This window comes from Thalassophryne amazonica, chromosome 5 (genome assembly GCF_902500255.1).
Source record: "Thalassophryne amazonica chromosome 5, fThaAma1.1, whole genome shotgun sequence".
Taxonomy (NCBI): Eukaryota; Metazoa; Chordata; class Actinopteri; order Batrachoidiformes; family Batrachoididae; genus Thalassophryne; species Thalassophryne amazonica.
In genome coordinates, this window is record NC_047107.1 from 125,853,118 (window position 1) to 125,875,794 (window position 22,677).

At 41.2% G+C, this 22,677-nt stretch overlaps 2 protein-coding genes across 2 annotated transcripts in view; one reads left to right on the forward strand and one right to left on the reverse strand.

The window, feature by feature from the left end:
- The window catches only part of pnpla7b (patatin-like phospholipase domain containing 7b), a 59,658-nt gene extending 47,773 nt beyond the window's left edge, over nucleotides 1–11,885 (reverse strand). The window contains 6 exon segments of the mRNA XM_034171295.1: nucleotides 1,289–1,383; nucleotides 3,966–4,045; nucleotides 4,861–4,948; nucleotides 5,683–5,751; nucleotides 6,045–6,088; nucleotides 11,702–11,885. Coding sequence (XP_034027186.1) covers nucleotides 1,289–1,383; nucleotides 3,966–4,045; nucleotides 4,861–4,948; nucleotides 5,683–5,751; nucleotides 6,045–6,086 — 374 coding nt within the window. The 5' untranslated portion in view covers nucleotides 6,087–6,088; nucleotides 11,702–11,885.
- Nucleotides 11,886–12,017: 132 nt separating this feature from the next.
- mrpl41 (mitochondrial ribosomal protein L41) lies at nucleotides 12,018–21,461 on the forward strand. The gene is made up of 2 exons (XM_034171296.1): nucleotides 12,018–12,141; nucleotides 20,848–21,461. The coding sequence occupies exon 2, from the start codon at nucleotides 20,884–20,886 to the stop codon at nucleotides 21,289–21,291; it is 408 nt and encodes a 135-aa protein (XP_034027187.1). The 5' UTR covers nucleotides 12,018–12,141; nucleotides 20,848–20,883; the 3' UTR covers nucleotides 21,292–21,461.
- Nucleotides 21,462–22,677: the final 1,216 nt, after the last annotated feature.

Here is a 22,677-nt window from a genome sequence, read left to right on the forward strand (position 1 = left end):
CCTGAGTACAAAAAGTATAAAGCAGTCAGAATTCTAATTTTGATTAAAGTTCCCCATGTCATGAGTATTCAGAATATATATAGTTTTTAGGGCTACATATTATAGTTTGGGTGGGGTGAAATTAGAATTGACCACTTTATACCAACCAATAATTTATTGCCTTAATCTATTCTCTTTATCTGTTTATCTATTACAGAATTCAGCTTTAATCATTACTGCTAGATATAATCTATAGATCTATTGCAGAATTCAGCTTTAATCATTATTGCTAGAAATCTTAGACAAAAAGAACTTTCACTTTAATTCTTTGTTACTAGACTAATGCTTTAATCTATTCTTTTTGATTCTATTCTCTATGATTCATTGATATTTACTTTTACTGTTACCTATCTTTTGTGTGTAATTTTGTTCTAAATTTCATTGCAAAACAAAGTCTGCATGAAGGACGTCAAATGTGTTTGTCTTTTAACCAAGTATTTCCACTTAGATTGGGGAGTCCACCTCTTATAGTTCTGCTGGCCCATTAAATATTATATTTGTAAGACAAATTTGTAAGGCAAAAACAAATGTTTTTAAGGCAAAAACAAATGTTGGGCAATTTTTTTGATTAAAATGATTGACATTTGGCCTATGTCCAAAACAGGTTAACCCGGGCAGTGTTGGGTACCCCAGCTAGTTTATAGATGAAAAAATGCTGTATTGTTAGCTATGGTCACAAGATGGCACCATCAACACACGTAACAAGATGCTGTTGTTTCACACACATAGCAGTAACAGTAGCTCTGAAAGAGAATAAGGTTCTTTGTCTTAAATGTGAGTCAAAGTAAAATCAAGTTGTCTTAGAAAACAAGTAAATTTAAGAAATCATGCCCTCAAACTGAAAGACTACTTTCTGGAATGAAAAGAGGGAATATAACTTTATATTACTCGCCACACAACACTTGTTTGGACTCTGCATTTCCAAAACAGAATGCAGAATGGCTATATTTGCTGCTGGAGAATGTAATTTGGTTTGTTACGTGAATGTAAATATCACTTATGTCTTCATTTTTTTTAACCTGTTCAAATAAGTTTTAAATTTGACTGATATAAATGCTAAATAAAATAAAATTTAATTAAAAATTTAGGAAATCTGGAAGGATCAAAATATTTTCAAGGTAATATACCTTAATGACCCTTACACAACCCAAAAACGTAATAATTACTTTCTAAGTCCTATCTTCTATTTCTTACAACACTGGTGATTTCTCATACTGTGTTACCACAAACAATTAAACATGAAACTCACTTGTGAGCTATAGAGAGGACTTTGGGTCGCTTTCTTACTCTCTGTCGGGAACCTGGGGTGAAGTTAGACCCAGTGGGCGAGGACAATGTTTGAACCTGGAAAAACCAAAATATGGAAAAGCCTTGTGATTACAGGTTGGTCATTGTGACCAGCAGTCCAGTTCAATGAATGTGATTTAGATCATAATGATCTCAAGACTATGATATACTATGTTGTTTGCACTTTTGACTAGAGTCCGACTGATATATCGGCCGGGCAATATTATCGGCTGATATAAGCCGTTTTCATACTACTCACTATCGGCCGAAATTTTGCCGACAGAACGCCGATAATTTCTCATAAACAGAACAGTTACTGAAATTATGTTTGTGTCTGCAATGTAAAATGTCCTTGTACTGTTTGTCCATGTGTATCTTTTCCTTAGAGATTAATGCAATTTTGCACAGATTTTTTTTTCTAGACAGTTCTTTGTTACTGTTCTTGAAAACTGCACAAACATACTACAGGGTCTTGTGAAAAGAATCTTATTTTACTGTTACAAATATGATAGTTTCCTCACATGTTATATCAGGGTCCATGTTTTCTTGTTAAAATGTTCTACCAGCACTAAAACCAACCTCTGCTTGCACTAAGGTTGTTTGAATGTTTTGTTCTTGAAAGTTGCAGAACAGAAAAATAAAGGAGTGTTGTGAAAATAATGTTTCCTTAGTGTTTGTGTTTCTTTCCTCTCACAATTACTTGTCTGCAACTGAAAAGGTTTAAGTTGCAGCAACAAGAGGTACAAGATCAGATGTACACTCAACAAAAATATAAACGCAACACTTTTGGTTTTGCTCCCATTTTGTATGAGATGAACTCAAAGATCTAAAACTTTTTCCACATACACAATATCACCATTTCTCTCAAATATTGTTCACAAACCAGTCTAAATCTGTGATAGTGAGCACTTCTCCTTTACTGAGATAATCCATCCCACCTCACAGGTGTGCCATATCAACATGCTGATTAGACACCATGATTAGTGCACAGGTGTGCCTTAGACTGCCCACAATAAAAGGCCACTCTGAAAGGTGCAGTTTTGTTTTATTGGGGGGGGATACCAGTCAGTATCTGGTGTGACCACCATTTGCCTCATGCAGTGCAAACATGCTCAATGGGTGACATGTCCGGTGAGTATGCCGGCCATGCAAGAACTGGGACATTTTCAGCTTCCAAGAATTGTGTACAGATCCTTGCAACATGGGGCCGTGCATTATCCTGCTGCAACATGAGGTGATGTTCTTGGATGTATGGCACAACAATAGGCCTCAGGATCTCGTCACGGTATCTCTGTGCATTCAAAATGCCATCAATAAAATGCACCTGTGTTCTTCGTCCATAACAGACACCTGCCCATACCATAACCCCACCGCCACCATGGGCCACTCGATCCACAACATTGACATCAGAAAACCGCTCACCCACACGATGCCACACGCGCTGTCTGCCATCTGCCCTGAACAGTGTGAACCAGGATTCATCCGTGAAGAGAACACCTCTCCAACGTGCCAAATGCCAGCGAATGTGAGCATTTGCCCACTCAAGTCGGTTACGAGGACGAACTGGAGTCAGGTCGAGACCCCGATGAGGACGACGAGCATGCAGATGAGCTTCCCTGAGACGGTTTCTGACAGTTTGTGCAGAAATTCTTTGGTTATTCAAACCGACTATTTCAGCAGCTGTCCGAGTGGCTGGTCTCAGACGATCTTGGAGGTGAACATGCTGGATGTGGAGGTCCTGGGCTGGTGTGGTTACACGTGGTCTGCGGTTGTGAGGCTGGTTGGATGTACTGCCAAATTCTCTGAAACGCCTTTGGAGACGGCTTATGGTAGAGAAATGAACATTCAATACACGAGCAACAGCTCTGGTTGACATTCCTGCTGTCAACATGCCAATTGCACGCTCCCTCAAATCTTGCGACATCTGTGGCATTGTGCTGTGTGATAAAACTGCACCTTTCAGAGTGGCCTTTTATTGTGAGCAGTCTAAGGCACACCTGTGCACTAATCATGGCGTCTAATCAGCATCTTGATATGGCACACCTGGGAGGTGGGATGGATTATCTCAGCAAAGGAGAAGTGCTCACTATCACAGATTTAGACTGGTTTGTGAACAATATTTGAGGGAAATGGTGATATTGTGTATGTGGAAAATTTTTTAGATCTTTGAGTTCATCTCATACAAAATGGGAGCAAAACCAAAAGTGTTGGGTTTATATTTTTGTTGAGTGTATTTCACAACTTTTTAAGGATATGTATTTGCTAATTTCACAAAGGTTTAATTCTTGATTGTATTTTTTGAATTGAAAATTCTTTTCTGTTATAAAGTTAATCAATATGAGGACAAAGCTTCAGCTTTTAGCTCATACCTTTTATGTTAAGGGTCCAAAAAAGGACATTTTATTCATTTAAAAAATAATCGATTATCTGCATTTTTTTCATCCAAATATCATTAGCGGCATCGGCCTCAAAAAATCCATATCGGTCGGGCTCTACTTTTGACTAACAACTAATGAACACTGGTTGTCATATAAACTCTGCGTGAATGTTAAATTCACACGTTTGAAAGTGTTAACACTCTGATAGTGTGAAAGAAGACTCTTAAGAGTGATGATGTGTCAAACGTAGGAGAGACCGACCTTTCTCATAATCTTCCTCCCGTAGAAAATCACCTTGTCTCTCTTTCTAAAGCGATAGTGAGGAACACCAGCAGCTTCCTCTGAAACAGCAGAACGTAACAGTGTGCATGAATTACCTGGAACAAGGTGCTCCATTGAAACATCTGCCAGAAACACTAACACATTAACTATTTTCAGTATCGTGCACAGTCTTTTACAGAAACAACATGGGGATGGGAAATTTAGCTTGTTCTCAAATGGCAGACAAACAGTCAAATAAGCAACTGCATCATCAGCAAAAAAACAAAGAAAATTCTTATACATTGTGGCTATTGTTACTACTGCTGTTAATCACAAAAATAAACAAATTGTTTTGACTGTCTGATGTACTTTCAGAAAGTCAGGGAAAAAGCCCCTTGCTATCTGCGGAATCACATGAACACTGTGATGTGCACTTTGCACTGTGTTCTGTGTGTTGAGGGCCTGCTTGTGAATATTTCAGAGAATTTGTCAGCAGAATTTGTCAAGGAGTTTTACATTAAATAAATGCATATTTCACCCATTTGCTTGTGTGCATTACAAAATTAATCATTTTTAAAATTATATTCTGTCTCTATGAAGGTACTGCACCTACATTCAATCTATTATACACATATTTTTAACCTGCGACATATTTTTCTTTTACAGATGTAACGGGATGACTGTATTCTCTGAATGAAATTCAATAGGAAGGCTTGAATAATCGTAATGTCATTTTAGATTACACCATGTTAATTACACATTATGTAAAACCAATGTGACACAACTATGGCTACCAATGATGCCCCCACGCCCCAAAAGTTTGAAAGACAAAATTCCACTCTGAAGGAGAATAGGATGCATGTATGCGTGTCAGTACATTGTGCATCTCACTAACTTGACATTTTGTATCTTCTGTGAAGAAGAAACACAAGAACGCCAATGACCGAAGCAATTGTCACAGTTGCAGTCACCACAGCCATCCACTGAAAGAAAAAGACAAATAACTCAAAACATTTCACTTAAATGTGACTAAAGCATGGTGCTTAATATCAAACTAACCCAAATCTTGCAACATAAACATTATATTGATTTTTCCAAAGTGGTTGATTTGGTGGACCAGGCGGCTCTGTGGAACATCTTCAGAATTTGCAGGATCCCCAAAATGTTATTGAACATCTAAGCCAGCCTATACACAGGTACTGTGAGTACTGTGCAGTTTTCAGGCTTCTGTTATTTGACAAGTATGTGTTCTGGATCCAAGAGCACTACTTTTCAGGAGACAAAGGTCAGCTATTGATCTTCTTAGGTAAGTGGCAATCAGGAATGAACCATGGTGAGGTAGTTGTGGCGATAACAGCACCAGCACATACTCCAGACCTGACCTGACCTTTACTTTAGTCACATCGGAGAATTTTCTAGCATCAACTGCCTATTTATGGTCTTGCAGCATCTCGCTAGGTTTCAAGACAGTTTGGTTTGAAGCAGTGAGAGCGGGACTTCTTCTTGTGCTTCACACCACTGTTTTGTGGCATAATTTTGGAGCTTAAGCTTCACTTCATGCAGTGATAATCCAACATCTTCAACAAATATTTCCTCGAAGTGAGCGTGTTGGGCAATGTCATTCTCCCTAACACGCCTCCCAATCCCACACCTGCAACCATTTGATAACAAAGCATTATTCAATCTATTAAGGTCAAAAATATCAATTGGTGGTTACCATGGTGGTTTCCATCCCTTCACCCAGAAACCAAAGAATTCTGGGCTTGAAGTCAAAGGGACCCAGGCTCTGAAACATCAAGTACAGAAAAACAACAGCATTTCAAAAAAACACCTGGATGTGATACAGACTGCTGCAGATTTACAGCTTCAGGCCTGATAACATGGCTAAAACAACACAGGTTTTATTAATATTTGTCATGTATATCACCCAAAAAAATGCTAAAATTGTTAGCATTTAGCAAAACATTCAAACTCCACAATGAAAACACAAACAGGAACAGATCACTGTTTTTAAAAAAGGGCACTGAATTTTGATTTTCAAACAATGTCGCACAGTAAATGATGATCGAATGAATGTACCGGGAATATGCTGCAGCTCTCTTCCTCATCATCATCGTTCATACCTGAATTAAAAAGAAAAACAACAGTGTGAGCTGCAAGGTACAATAGAAATAGAAAAGCTGCTGTAAAGACTACAGTAGGATCTCTAAAGATCCAGCTGAACTGATTGTGATGAGATATTTCACCACTCATCATCATCATCATCAAAGTGGCTCTGTGAGTCTCAATCAAAGTAAATTCCAATCATCCAGACAGTGAAAGTCTCTACTGGTATCCAAACTAGTTAATTCAGAGGAATCATCATCTGTGTTCTGTCTGACCACAGGGGTCATGGAAGTCTTTTGTTCAGTCATCACAGGTGATGGCTCGATCCTGGGAGGAGCCTCCGTTCTACTGTCCCACTGGACAAACAGGAGTCATCAGTCAGTCTCTTTAGCATGACCGCAGTGGGTTTTGAGAACTGCAGTGATTAGATTTCTCTGTAAACAGGCCAAGGGTCACACTGACTACAGTGACCCACCGGGGGTTCCTAACCAAAAATGCTTCCTTGTCAACACTGAGAAGTCGATGGTCATCCTTGCATGAGCTGCCTCTGGTTTGGAGCCGGGTGCAGTAAATGACCTGAGTCATGACTAACCAGAGAGACAGAGCGTTTGGTACTGAATGAGAAAACATCTTCATAACACCTAGAAGGTAGCAATAAATTCACTCCTAAAAAGTCCAGAAACAACAGATCTTTTTCTGCTGTTTTTTTTAATGATAGCTGGAGAGTTAATCCCATCACAAAACCCCCCAAAAAGGTGTTATCTGCAGCATAGAGGACCACCTACTAATTCAATCCAATTTATTTGTATTGCACCAAATCCCAACACAGGTCATATCAAGGAGCTTCACATGACCAGGGTTCAACAGAGTGGACTCACCTCAGTTGGGCGACCATCCATTCTGGCAACCACAACAACGTAAAACATCAACAAAAAGCAACACAAAATACAAGAGATTTGTTACAACCAAAATTGATTAATCAAACACTAAAATTCAAAGAAATTATACAAGGGGTAAAAGTGCAAATCATCTTTTTTTGGTTGCCCCCATTAGGGGGCGCCAGAGCAGATCAATCGTTTCCATCTCACCATGTCCTCTGTCTCTTCCTCTGTCACACCAACCACCTGCATGTCCTCCCTCAGCACATCCATAAACCACCTCTTTGTAACCGCCCTCTTCTCCTCCTGCCTGGTGGCTCCATCCTCACCATCCTTCTACCTATATACCCTGGGTCCCTCCTCTGCACATGTCCAAACCACCTCAGTTTCGCCTCTCTGCCACTTCTCTCTTCATCTTTTCTCCTTGCACAACTGTCTACTTTCTTCATCTCTCCGATTATCCCAATTCTTTCTTGCAACCTCTTTCTCCTTATGCTTTCCTGGACATCTTCACTCTACCACCGAGTCTCCTTGTCTTCTTTCCACTGTCCCAATGTCACACGCAGTACCTACCTGTCTGTCTCCCTCACCACATCTGCAGTACTTTTCCAGCTGTCCAAAGTTGCTTCACCTACATCCAGTGCTTCTCTCACCTGCTCAATGAATTTCACACAACAGTCTTCCTCCTTCAGCTTCCACCATCTGATCCTTAGTTGAGCTCTCCCTCTCTTCTTCTTCTTCACCTGTAAAGTCCGCCAACAAATGACCATCCTATGCTGTCTAGCTACACTCTCTCCTGCCACCACCTTACAGTCTCTGATTTCTTGTAACTTGGATCTCCTACAAAGAATGTAGTCCACCTGTGTGCACCTTCCTCCACTCTTATATGTTACCCTGTGCTCGCTCCCCCTTTTCCTAAAGTAGGTATTCACCACAGCTATTTCCATCCTTTTTGCAAAAATTAACTACCATATGTCCTTCCACATTTCTGTCCTTGATACTATATCCACCCATTACTTCCTCACCACCTCTGTTTCCTTTACCAACATGCCCACTGAAGTAAGTAAATAAAGTTTATTTATATAGCAACTTTCCAGATAAAAATCACAAAGTGCTTCACATACAACATAAGAACACAGAAATTAAAAACAGCAGGAACATAAAACTAGATAAAAGCCAGCCTATATAAATGGGTCTTGAGCTTCACTTCACAACAGAGTTCATTGTGCATAGGTCCAAAGGGAGTGCATTCCACAACTTAGGTGCCATCACCTCAAATGCACAATCTCCAGCCTTGTCCTAGGCACAACCAACAGTCCCAGGTACGAAGACCTCAGAGGCTTGCTTGTCACATACGGGTATAATACTTCGGTCACATAAGGTGGCTTCTGACCGTGCAAAGCTCTAAAAGTCAGCAACAGAATTTTAAATTGCAGTCTGAAATGGATGGGGAGCCAGTGCAAGGTATAGAGAATCACTGTTTGATGTGACCTCTCTGATGATCCTGTAAGAAGCCTTGCAGCCGTGTTCTGGACTGTTGGTGGTCCAGAGAGGACTTGCTAAGGCTAAAAGACACCAAGTGACACTAATCAAAATGTGATGAGAAAAGCGCATGAGTTTCCAACTCAGCCCTACAATCAATGCTGCTCAGACAGGCAACATTGTGCAAATCAAAGAAACAAGATCGTACCAAGCGGGTAACATATGTAACAAATGTAACACTCAAGTTTTCTGACTGCTGAGCAAGCAAAAGGGGCCAGAGAGCCAAGGTCCCTAACCACAGAGGAAACAAACTCATAAGGTTCACAAACAAGGGCCTCTGGTTTTGCTGTAATAACGGAGAAGTAGTTAGCCACCACCAGCCTCCAATAAGTCCATTCCTATCACCACCCTTTCATCCTTGGACACACTCTCCACCACCTCATCTAACTCACTCCAGAAATCTTGTTTCTGCTTCATCTCGCAAGCTACCTGTGGGGCATACACAATGATGATATTCTCACTTACCTCCAACACACTCAACATACTTTTCCTTTAAAATGACCCCAACACCATTTCTCTTCCTATCCAAACCGTAATTCAACAACTTGAACCCACCACCTATGCTCCTGCTCTTACTTCCCTTCCCCTTGGACCTTTGCACACACAATATGTCTACCTTTCTCCTCTCCATCATATCAGCCAGCTCTCTCCATTTACCACCATACTGCCAACATGCAAAGTCCCAACTCTCACTTCCACCCTTCTAGTTGTTCTGTTCTCCCACTGTCTCTGGACATGTTTTCCTCCTCTTCTTCTTCGCCCATCAGTAGCCCAATTTCCGCCATCACCCTGTTGGGCACCAGTGACGGCCTCGACCAATCTGGTGTGGAAATTCGATTTGTACTCTGCATGTTTTTTTTGTTGTTGTTGTTTTTTGTTTGGCTCGTTTTATGCTGGATGCCTTTCCTGATGTAATCCTACTTATTTATCTGGGCTTGGGGCTGGCACTCAGAATGCACTGGCTGCACACCACATGTGGCTGATGTAAAAGTGCAAATCAACACCACTAAATCAGTGTCAGTTATAAGAAACAGAAAAACAGATAAGTCTTCAATCTGGATTTAAAGGAGTCCACAGAATCAGACCGTCTTATCAAAAAGGTGCCCGATAAGAAAAGGCCCTGTGACCAGCAGACTTCTTTGTCATCCTCAGAACACACAACAAACCAAGACAAAGAGACAGCACGACCAGGTATTTAATGGTGTAAGCAAATCAACCAAATATGAGGACACTCGTTATTGAAGAATTTTGTTTGTCCTGGATACAGTTTTACGCTGTACCAGTACAACCATACAACAAATTCAATGTAACAAATATTTATTTAAAATAACTGGTACTCACACTACAGTTGGTCATGGAAACAAAGAATTTTATGACAAAACAAACAAACAAAAACACTATTTTGCCCATCTATCTAATAGCGCATCTGCTCAATAACCCAAGATCAGAGCTGATACTGATCAGGATGAAGACATACAGTATATTCAACATCAGCCCAATAAGACACTTTATATTTACAAGCAAATTCCTAAGAACTAACAGCTTTTTAAGAGGATATTTTGATTATGTCTGTCTGATAATGTGGAGAAAAAGAAAAAAAAAATCCAACCTCCCCACAGACTATGTTCTGGGTTAAAGTTCACCTACACCGCTCAAAACTTGTAAACAGATACTCACTGCTGCACTTTGCATGCCTTTAAAAGGCACCTTCTCATTGGATTTCTGGATGTCCCTCATGCTCTATGACATCACATGAAAATATATTCATTGAATAATTTTAACAATGTTCAGTAATTGATTACAAAGTGAAAACAGTTAATGTAATCTCAATGAAAGTGAAGGAGGCATTTTATGTGAAACAGTTGAAACCCAGCCTTAACCGGGGAGGGGGTCTGAGACACGCTTTGTCCCCTGTTTACAATGGGGTACTCACGTCAAAGCAGTTTCAGTCTTTTGTTCATGGTAATGAGTCATTCACGTCACCAGGAAAGTCGTCAGGGGAGCCGTCAGGAGAGGCGTCCGTCCCATCATTAGGAGGGACAGCTGCCCTGTCATTAGGAGGGTGCTAACTAGAGCACAATAGGTGCTAATTAAAGCTATTGTTTAGTCACTATCCTATAGCAGTCTGCCTCTCGGTAGGAGGGGTCTAGTTAGGTTTAAAACTCCAGCTTTTGTGGCTTCTGTTTATTCTTCTCGACAAGAGTCAAGACAGAAGTCAGACTACCAGAGCAAGAATTTTAGCTGAGGAAGCTTCTGCGATTTGAAGCGAAACATCCTTGCATCAAGCAAACCAGTCTAGTCGAAGATTCAAGCTTCTTTACCATGGAAACCACCTGGACAACTGAGAGCCTTCACTGAAACATTTCGCTCTCACATTTTAATAGTTTTTGCATTGTGCACACTGATTACAAATGGATCAGAAAAGTCTGCACCTTTACAGCACAAAGTCGTTAAAAGAGGAAATTGTACAGCTTACCTTAGATTTGGAGGTGATGATTGTAGAAAGAAAAGCTTGTTGAGGGTCAGATTAGTCCAGAATAAACCATAATCCAGAGACGGAGAACTTTAAAACCGTCACGCACATTGTTGCATGACACGGAGTTACAGAGCTGCAGAAGCGTAAATCAGGCTTTAAATTAATTAAATAAAATCATAAATTGCAATGTTTTTGTAAATTTGATAGCTTAACTATTTTTATATTGATTTTGTTAGCACCTGTACCTGCATGTGTTGCTGTATGTGGTTAAATGATTTAAAAATATGTTGAAAACATAAAAGGTTAATTCAGTAGTTCAGCAAAGTTGGAACCAAAATGACGCAAAAATTAGGCCAAGTTAGTTGACAGATACTACCTGATGTTCTGACCTGTAATTTTTACTGGAACAATTTTTGCTTTATTTTTCAGATTTCATCTGGGTCGGGGGGCGGGGCTCGAGCGGAGCTTATTAGCATATATGTGAATAATCAGTTATTGCAGATTTCGATGAGGGAGCCGGAAAAGTTCTTCGTCGAATCCTTTTTCAGCAGTTTAAAGAATTTTTTCCGCAAACACTATATCTTATTAGCCGAAAGTAATATTTCTAACGCTCTGTGCGGATCCGCTTAATAACCGTTGAGTTTGTACAAACAGACTCCATTACAAAACAAACCAAAAGAAATGTTCATAACTCCGAACTTCTGCCTTCTTAACACAACAATTATATCACCTACCTTTACGTGTCAAAAGTTTTTGTTTGCAACGCTACTTGTTTTGGAGTAGTGTAAAGTCTACCACGTGACAAGAGAATTGTCTTGGAGGACTTATCAAAATAAATGTTTTATTGAAGACGATGCAATAAAGAATATAATTCATACAATGTGGTTTTAATAATACAAAATATGTTAAAACCGTAGTTCCATTCCACTAGATATTTCTAAGAAGTTAGACACCTTGTAGTCTTTTCTCTGCCCCCCTCCCTTTCCACTTTGCTGGTCTTTTATTTTGAAAGGTGATTCGGATATTTTTGTGGATGAATGTGTTCTCTTTACACACCTAAAGTCTGTCAGAGTATGTTGGCTTTTGATTGGTCAACGGTGATGCGCTTTGGCCAATCACTGAGCCTTTTACAGGGACGACAGCGTTATAATTTGAAACCACACTTGCGCTCAAGGTGAGAGTAGAGTTTTAGAATTATTTATTAATGTCACGTTAATAATTATAATATGATGGACGTTTTGTCTAATCAAGTCAGTAAAGTAAGTTTGACTGTCGTTTATAAAACACTATCGGCTCGTTGGTTCTAGCTAGCTAACATTAGCTTGTGGTTAACATGGCGTTGAAATGTGACGGACGTTTCGCTCCTTTTCAAACGCAACATTTGTGATGTGTATATGTAGCGGGTCCAAATGGGAACATTCCAAAAAGGCAACACTTCTGTGCGTTCAGCTCATAAGTATTTAGACATTGACACTTTTAGGGTTTTTTTTTTCTTTTTGTCTGGACACCAACACAAATTTTTAGATCCCACAAGTAATTGGAAAAACTAAATGTGAGGGTTATTTTTAATACACACCATTACTTTTACAGTCAGTTTTCTTGTCACTAAATATGTTTTGGACTTCATTTACATTACTCATTAAGATATATAGGTAGTATAGTGCAGGGTCGGACTGGGAACAAATTTCGGCCCTGGCATTTTTCCTCTCGACCAGCCCACTATTGGCCCGACGAATCCACCCCCAAACACGCACACCCACCCGTCCATACCGAACCCCCAATGAACAAATACTATACACCTAAACACCATGAACACACACCTAAACACACACTTTCACTGTCATTTCACCTTGATCATAGTACAAAACGCGGACCCGGCGCCACGAGGGGGCGTCCTGATAACATTAAAGGCAATTACGTATTTTGACGACATTACAAGTTTAAATGACACTATATATATATATATATATATATATATATATATATATATATATATATATATATATATATATATATATATAGTCATTTACATACCAAAGGAGAAGGACGCTGTGTTTCTTGGTCAATTCAGACCAATATCTTTGTTAAATGTTGAGGGCAAGATCTTCACGGTGCTTGCAAAGAGACTAACCCAATTTCTGCTGGCCTTATCAATACCAGCATCCAGAAAGCGGGTATTCCTGGTTTTCCAGGTTGCCTTGAGCATGTGTCTATGATCTGGAATAGGATAATGCAAGAAAAGAATTTAAAGCAGGAGCTCCATGTGATATGGTTGGATTTGGCCAACGCCTATGGCTCTGTCCCACATAGAATGATTCGGTTCGCTTTGGATTTCTTCCACGTCCCAGGGAAGTTGCAGCAGGCAGTTGAGAAGTACTTCAGGAAATTTAAGTTCCGGTTTACGACGGAGGAGTTCACGACTAAATTCATGCGACTGGAGAAAGGTATCGCAATGGGATGTGCGATATCACCTGTCTTGTTCATTTTGGTGATGGAAGTGATTATAAGAAGCTGTGGTGGTGATGAGTACCAGTTAAAAGGCCTTCATGGACGACCTGACAGTTCTAGAAGTGGAGGAATGGAGAGCCAAGAAGTTGGTGGAGCGGTTACAAGAGTTAGTGACATGGTCAGGCATGGTGTTTAAAGCTAAGAAGAGCAGGTATCTTACGCTACGGGCTGGGAAAGTTGTTGACGAAGTTTTCATGGTTGAAGGTGAACGAATTCCGTCAGTGAAAGAAAAGGGCGTGAAGAGCCTAGGTCGTTGGTACTCCTTTCCAATCACAGACCGACGTCGAGGGGCTGAAGTCCAGCAGCAAGCTGAAGATGGACTGAGAGCAATTGCAAAGACAAAGCTACCTGGGAAGTTTAAGGTCTGGATGGTTCAGTTTGGGTTACTACCAAGGTTGATGTGGCCGTTGACAGTTTATGAAGTGGCGCTGACAAGAGTTGAGAGTATTGAAGGGAAGATCAGTAAGATGGTACGAAAGTGGCTAGGAGTTCCTAAGATGCTGCCAATGTAGCACTCTACAGTCGGTCAACGAAGCTCCAGTTTCCCTTATCATCAGTGGTGGAAGAATATAAAGTTGCGAAGGTTAGACTACAGTCAATGCTAAATGATTCCAATGACCAAGTGATAAGTAATAACCCACCGGCCCTGCAAGTTGGATGGAAGTGGAATGTTGGTTGTATGGTGAAAGAAGTTGAGGCCGTAGCACGTCAAGGTGAAATTGTTGGAGTGGTGCGTGAAAAGGGAGCTTGCCTTGGCGTAATAAGAAGGCAACGATTTTGGTCAAAGGTCGGAGCTGGGGAACGAAGAAAGATCAGAGAGCAGGAGACTCGTCATTTGGTAGAGGCTGAAAGGGTGTCGAGAGCAGCACAGCAGGGTCAGCAAGGTCGATGGATGACGTGGGATGTGGAGGAGAGAAAGGTGACTTGGAAGGACATTTGGGGAAGAAGTTTTGGGAGTCTGAAGCGGCTGCTCCAGATGACGTATGATGTGTTTCCATCACCAGCGAACCTGAGAAGATGGGGTACTGGCAAGAGTGTGAACTGTCATCTGTGTGGAAAGTATGCTACTCTTCACCATATCTTGTCAGCATGTCATGTTGCTCTGAGTAGAGGATGGTATACATTTAGGCACAACTTAGTTCTGAAGGTGGCTGTGAAGGCAGTAAATGATGCATTTGTCCCAGTGAAGAAAAGCCAACCAGTTAAGTTTGTGAGAGCCGGTGAACAGGTGAGAGGCCGGAAGCAGAAGAGGACAGGCACTGGTCCAAAAAGAAAGTGGACTGTGTTAGAAGACAAGACTTTGCCAGTAGATGTGGTGGTGTCTGATTTGCGGCCTGATGTTACGTTGATTGACAGGGAGGAAAGGAGGGTAATACTTGGAGAGCTGACAGTCCCATGGGAGGAGGGTATTGATGGAGCTCGACAGAGGAAGCTCAACCGCTATGAAGATCTGAGGGTGGAGATAGGGGAACGAGGCTGGAAGGTGGAGGTCATTCCTTTTGAGGTGGGATGCCGGGGTTTCCCTGCAGCATCGGTGGGTTGTTTTCTGAGGGCAGCTGGTGTTGATGGATGTCGTATGGTGGTAAAGGAAATGGGAGAAAGAGCAGAAGATGGCAGCACCTGGATTTTACGGGCCTGGGCGCAACAGGAAACAGCTGTTGCGGACCCACTATCATGAGGGATACTGAGCTTAATGGGTCAAAATCCCGAGGAGTGATAACGCTCAGCTGATGACCCAGGCCCTGGGAAATAATGCTTCTCTCTCTCTCTCTCAGATATATATATATATATATATATATATATATATATATATATATATATATATATATAACATCATGAGGTTTATGTCACAGAAATCCTACTTTACAATCACACTGCAGTCATTGTTAAATTATTTCCTTTTGCATTTATAATAAACACTTTTTCTGGTTGAAATAAGATATAAATAATCTACCAGACTTCAAAAAATATACAAGTTTCCATGTTATTTTATTTGTCTAAAAATAAATGTCTGAGGTTCCTTGTGTTAAACAAGAAATTATCTAATCTGAAATAACAGGTGGTTTTAATACAGATGAAAGGTTTCTAAAGAACCATTTATTGATTTATTTACCTATTTTAATTACAAGTGTTCTAAACTTTTTTAACAGTAATCAGAAATTTTGAGGTAACAACAAAAAAACATTTCCAATATTTTTTCTTCAGAAAACTGCTCTATAAATGAGCAGTTCTGTCACACGTTAATGTTTTGTACAGATCAGTGGTTTCTGCACCAATCGGATTGGTCCAATCCATTTTGTAGAGATCAGTGGTTTCTGCCACGAGTCTTCCGTGTTTTGGCCCGACGCGTCGTTCCTATTGGACAATGCCAAGGTACATCACAGCTCAGAGTGTCGAAAGTTGGTGCACCTCATCTCGACAGAACACCGGCTCTGTGGTATGCAGGAGATCACTTGACCGAGGGCCTATACGTTCAAATAATAATTAAAAAAAATACTGTCATCACTCTTCACTCTTGGTCAGTCTCTTACAACGGTGCAGCGTAAATACACGAGCTTTCCAGGAGCGCACGTCTCCTCCGGTGCGCACTATTTGGGGGGGGGGGCCCCGCCCCCTGTGATAAACTCATCGCCCCCTTAATATTTTTTTTTTTTTTCTGGCGCTGGGTCTGACAAAACGGAAGCAAATGCACACAAGCGGAAAAAAGTTTTTGTGTCTCCAAAGTGTGTGTGTGAGTGAGTGAGAGAGAAGAGAGAGAGAGAGAGGGGGGTAATGTGTAACCACTGCTAGGATTCACACAGCAGCAAATTAAGGAGCTGAAGTCCGTAGCTGTTGCATTTAAAGATTAACAAAAGTAAAGCACAGTTAATTAAGATAAAAGAAACGATTCCAACCTTGTATCAGTAAAAGAGCGGAGAGAAGTCCAGGCGCCGAGGACTCAATCCATTCACAGGGGCGGGAGCGGCCACCTGCTCTTCCTGCAATCTGATTGGCCACCCTGTATGCTTCTCCATTGTCATTCAATCAATCAATCAACATTTATTTATAAAGCGCTTTACAGCACCGACTGGTGTCCAAAGTGCTTAACATTAAAAACACAAATTTACAAAATAAAACACATGTAAAATAAAATTTTAAAACAACACATAAAAAAAGAACATAAAAATAACAGAACATGTCACCTCCCCACTAAGTGTTAAAAGCCAGTTTAAATAAATAAGTCTTTAACTTAGATTTAAAAAGTGCTAGGTCAGGAATAGTACGTAACTCAAGAGGTAGCTCATTCCACAGTCTGTTGCCAGCTACCGCGAAAGCATGATCACCCCAGCGTTTATATCTTGACCTTGGAACATCTAAGTAAAGCTGGCCAGACGCCCTTAACGTCCTACTGTAGGTGCGCAAAGTTAAAATTTCAGACAAGTAGGGAGGTGCAAGGCCATAAATAGCTTTAAAAACAAACATTAAAATTTTAAAATCAATTCTAAAACGAACTGGAAGCCAGTGGAGTGAGTATAGGATGGGCGCAATATGCTCACGTCTAGAAGTGTTTGTCAAAAGACGAGCAGCAGCATTCTGCACCAACTGGAGACGCACAAGAGACGACTGATTAATGCCCGCATAAAGTGCATTACAATAATCAAGTCTGGAGCTGATGAAAGCATGAATGGCCGTCTCAAGAGCACGTCTACTGAGAAAGTGCTTTATTTTAGCCAAGAGGCGAAGTTGGAAAAAACTAGCTTTGACAACAGAATTTATCTGTTGAACGAACCTCAAACAGCTGTCAAATATCACTCCCAAATTCTTGACAGCTGGTTTTACATAGTTAGCCAAAGCACCAAAATTTGGTGTTACCACATTTGGTATGCCAGTGCGCTCAAACACCATGATCTCAGTTTTACCATCATTCAGGTAAAGGAAGTTTCGGGACAGCCACTGCTTTACATCACGAATACAATTAAATAATGATGACTAAGCATCACTCCCATTAGTCCTCACAGGCAGATAGATTTGCAGATCATCTGCATAACAATGAAAGGACAAATTGTGCTGGGTTATAATTGACCCCAATGGCAGAATGTACAAAGAAAATAGAATCGGCCCAAGGACAGATCCCTGCGGCACTCCACAGCACAGAGGAGCAGTTGATGAGGAAAGGTCCCCAATCATGACAGAAAAGCTCCTTTCAGCCAAATATGATCTAAACCACTCAAGTGCAGTACCATGAATGCCAATAAAATGTTCCAACCGGGAAACAAGTACTGTGTGATCCACAGTATCAAAGGCTGCTGTGAGGTCCAACAGAACCAGCACAGCAGGATTCCCTGCATCCACCGACAGAGTAATATCATTATGAACTTTTAAAAGTGCTGACTCAGTGCTGTGTCGCGATCTAAACCCAGACTGGAATTTTTCAAGGATGAGATTGTCTTCTAAAAATGATTGTAACTGTAAAAAGACAACCTTTTCTAAAACCTTAGATAGAAATGGCAGATGAGAGACAGGTCTAAAATAGGATAAAACTGATGAGTCCAGGTGAGGTTTTTTAAGAAGAGGTCGAACCACAGCATGTTTAAAAGCAGCTGGAACAGACCCTGATCTAAGACAAGCATTGATAAAAGTTAGGAGACCCGCCCCAACAGTATTAAAAACCTCCTTCAGCACCTTAGCTGGAACAACATCAAAAGGACAACTTGTAGATTTTATGTGTTTTACAACATCAGCGAGAGATGCAAAAGAAATGGGCTCAAACTGTTCGAGCACAGCAGAATGTGCACGAGGAGCAGACAACTCAACATTACAGCTCTGATCAGCGTTCTGTCTGACTGATGAAACCTTATCAATAAAAAACTGAAGAAACTCCTCACAGGTTGTGGTTGTAGCGTCCATCAAAACAGAGGTGTGTGGATTTACAACTGAGTTTATAGTCTGAAATAACACACTGGGACGATGACAACTGCTCGAAATAATATGAGACAGATATTGTGCTTTTGCCTCCTTCACAGCCTTCTGATAGTCAGACTGTCCCTCAGAAAACCCAGAGACACCTGTAGTTTGTCCTTTTTCCATTTTCTCTCCACCCGTCTGCAGCATTGCCTGAGGGCACGGGTCATGGCATTTAACCAGGGGTCGGATTTTGATTTCCTGGATTTGCAGCGCATCGGTGCAACAGAGTCCAAAATGACTGTGCATGTAGAGTGGAAAGAAGAGAGGATGTTATCTGGGAGTAATGGAGAAACCAGTCCATTCATGGCATAAAACTGAGAGTCCATGAAGGCAGCAGCAAAGTCCCCCGCTGTCGAGGAGGTGACCAAACGGCGGCGAGAGACAGGAACAAGTGGCTTACTAGCAGATGGAGGAGCAATAAATTCAAAATAACAGGAAAGTGATCTGAAATAGCAATGTCTGATATGTCCTTAAGTGAAACTGAGAGCCCAAAAGAAATAACCAGGTCCAAGGTGTGTCCAAGATTATGTGTTGGTCCATCCACAACTTGTGTTAGACCAAAAGAGTTCAGGAGGCTTTTAAAATCATCAGCCAGCTGATTAGAAGGACAACAGATATGAATATTAAAATCACCACAGACCAAAAATTTGTCATATTTTGGGATAAAATCTGCCAGAAACTCAGAAAACTCCTGAATAAAATCCTTATTAAATTTTGGTGGACGATAAACAACAGCACAGAGCACAGGACAGTCGAACTCCATCACAAACAACTGAAGTTCAAAAGTGGAGTAGACATTAGAAGATAAAAATCGGCATTTAAAACTGTCTTTAAAAACCGTGGCCACACCCCCGCCTCGACCTGATGCTCGGGGGGAGCTGAAAAACGAGCAGCTGGGGGGGAGGAGCTCAGAAAAGGCGCTATTTTCACCTGGTTTCAACCAGGTCTCCGTTAACAGGAGAAAGTCCAGATCACGACTGGAGAAAAAGTCATTCAAAATGAAAGTCTTACTTGTGAGTGACCTTGTGTTGACGAGCGCCACACGGACTGAGCGCATGTCAGTCTGCTGCGAGACACGACCGAGCGGGCGCAGGTTCTCCTGCACGCAGCCACGACTGCAGCTCCTCACAGGACGGCGACGCGGAAGTGGAGACCCGGCACCCCGCACAACCGGCCGGAGCCACCGATAGCGAAAAGTCAGGGAACGCCGCACGTCGTAGCCGTCATATGGTGTGAAGAATCCGGCTATGAATTGTCGTGGAGCATGTTTGCAGGAAACAGCCAGGCACACTCTGAGCCGAACACGGACTCCTCCTCTCTTCCCGCGTCCTCTGCGACGCAGACGCCGAGGCAACACGCCAAGTGGCCGGCGTAGAAAGTCTGGTACGGACGCTAAGACAGGCGGCGGGGGCAGCCGCGTCCCTGGCCATCCGCCCGAGCCAGGAACAGCGAAATTCTCCAGCGAAGCCCGAACGCTGATAAGAGTCTGGCGATCATACACCAGGAGCGGTGACACATTCCATGCAACAAAGTGTAAAAACAATAAAAACGACACTAAAAGAAGCGAGTGCCGACGGCAGGCCACATACAACGGCGCCATCTTGGAAATCAACAGTGCATTGGCTGTTGGTCATGTCAATTATTGTGCTCGATGTAAGTCTCCATTGTGTGATCAAATGGAAACAAAACTGAAACCTAGAATAAGACTGCGCCGTGTATGAAACCAACATCTTTTGCAACATTGCGTGATGATTTACCGTCTTTTAAGAGTTTGATAATCCTCTCCTTTGTTTCAATTGACATCTCTCATGTTGGAGCCATGATTCATGTCAGTCCACTTGGTGCAACAGCTCTCCAAGGTGTGATCACTCCTTTTTAGATGCAGACTAACAAGCAGATCTGATTTGATGCAGGTGTTAGTTTTGGGGATGAAAATTTACAGGGTGATTCCATAATTTATTCCTGAGAATTGAGTGAGTCCATATTTTTTTCCCTCTTCTTGGTCTAAAAAAGTAACCGTTACTGACTGCCACAATCTTTTTTTTCTTGATTTCTTATAGTGTTTCTTAAAGCCAGAAAGTTGCCATTTGAAATGACTTTAGTTTTGTGTCATGTCTGTGATCTGCTTTTTTTCTACAAAATTAAACAACTGAATGAACATCCTCCGAGGCCGGTGATTCTATAATTATTGCCAGGGGTTGTATTTTGACAGTGTTTTTCCTTCATGTATCATCTATTCCTTCAGGTATTGTATATTCTTGTAACGTTATGTTAGGTAGCCAGTCACGAACATTCAAGCAATTTTTCAGTATTCTGTAGTTGTGGAGCATTTTTGGTCAGTTTCAAAGTATTTAAATTTAGTTTACAGCCCCACATGCACTCCATGTTTGCAACTTCACAAGAAGATTCTTTTGTTGCTTCTCCACAGGTCTTCTCACATCTGTAAGGACAGCACGGTGACACCATGGGTTTGCTCTCCGGACTGATGAGGGGTCTGGTGAGAGGAGCAGATCGGATGTCCGAGTTCACCAGTAAACGTGGTGGAAGGACGCACTATAAAAGCAGAGGAGCAAGGCCCACTGGGCGGATCCTGCCCAGCCAGAAGTTTGTGGCCATAAAAGCTATGATTCCTGAGTTTATTGTGCCAAACTTAGAGGGATTCAAACTTAAACCTTACGTGTCTTATCGATGCACCGAAGGAACAGAACCGCCAGTCACAGCTCAGAGTATCTTTGACGAAGTCGTGGCCCCTCAGATCAAGAAAGACTTTGAAGCAGGCACTTTTGACAAGGACCAGCTGGAGAAATATGGATTTGAGCCAACACAGGAGGGGAAGCTGTTCAAACTGTATCCCAAGAACTCTATACGTTAAAGATGAGCTCCACATTTAGACACACACGGACGGTCAAGTCAGAAAGTCTAAATCATGTTTCCAAACAGATGTTCTGCATGTGGCACTGTACGGATTCTGTTGTCAAGTCAAAGTTGTAGAATAAAGGTTGCTCATAAGTGAGGATGATCCATGCTTCAGAATTGTGAATTAATTATTGACTTGATCACTTACCAATTAAATATTCTTTTTCAAAGTCAAAATTCAGTAGGATGCTGTCATACAGCTTTGATATCTTTAAAAGGCTTTTTATGGTGATGCTTTATTTAATGTGAACTTAAAAATTCAAGTACATTCCACGAGTGTCTTGTGGACTGGTGTCTGTTGATTGGTTTCAACTCTGTGTTGTAACAAACATCCAATCAGTAACTTTTTAAATGGACTTTCACAAAATACACACATCTATATTTTAAGTTTCTAATAATAAAGCTTTAAAAACAAGGAAAAAAGCAAATGCAATTGTGTACCAAGTTTCACCTAGATGTCTCAAGGAGACAGGGCCCCTTGGTGGTGACAATTACAATCAAATCACAGAACATTAAACCAGCCCCGAGTGGAGACCTTGTGTACCACATTTGACAATGATGCACTCTTTGCCAAGGTATTGTGTAAACCATCACACACACAATCAAGCAATTTGTAGACCTGGGGCCTGTACTACGAAGCGGGGTTAACTTACTCGGATGTAACCCAGGGTTAACTTCTTAAACCGGGGTTGACAAAACCTGGTGTTCTCAAGTGGTGTTAATCAGTACTACGACGCTGATTAAGATGTTGATTTGTTGAACCTGTGTTAACCTAATTGGAGTTTATGCGCGTTCACATAAAAGGGGCAGGTTGCAGCACACATCACCATTTTTCAATGATGGCGCAGTCACCTTACTTTACCGAGGAAGAATGCACGATTATTATGCGGAGCTACGAGGAATTTAAATTAACGATAAGGGGGAAATCGAACACATCGTCTGTCAATAAAGCAAGACAGGCTTGTTGGCAACGTATTGTTGATCGGGTAAATGCGTAAGTACAATTCAATTGTTCTCCAAATCTGTTACAGATGATTAACCTGTGGAATGTCCGATATGTGTAAAATAATGACCTTCTTTCATAAATTACGCCCAGATGCAATACGATTCAGAAGTGGGCATAGGCCTACTAATAAATGTTAGGTTAATTTAATGTTTCCTAAATAGGCTACCTATCTAAGGATTTAAAGTCATTAATGGTCATTCTGTTAACATAGTTACATATATATCACTTTGGCATGAAGGTTATCCAACAGGACAGCCCCATGTGGGGAGAAAAAGAATGTGAAATATGTAATTATAGTAATTGTATATTAGAATATTTTGAAAAATCACCCAAACC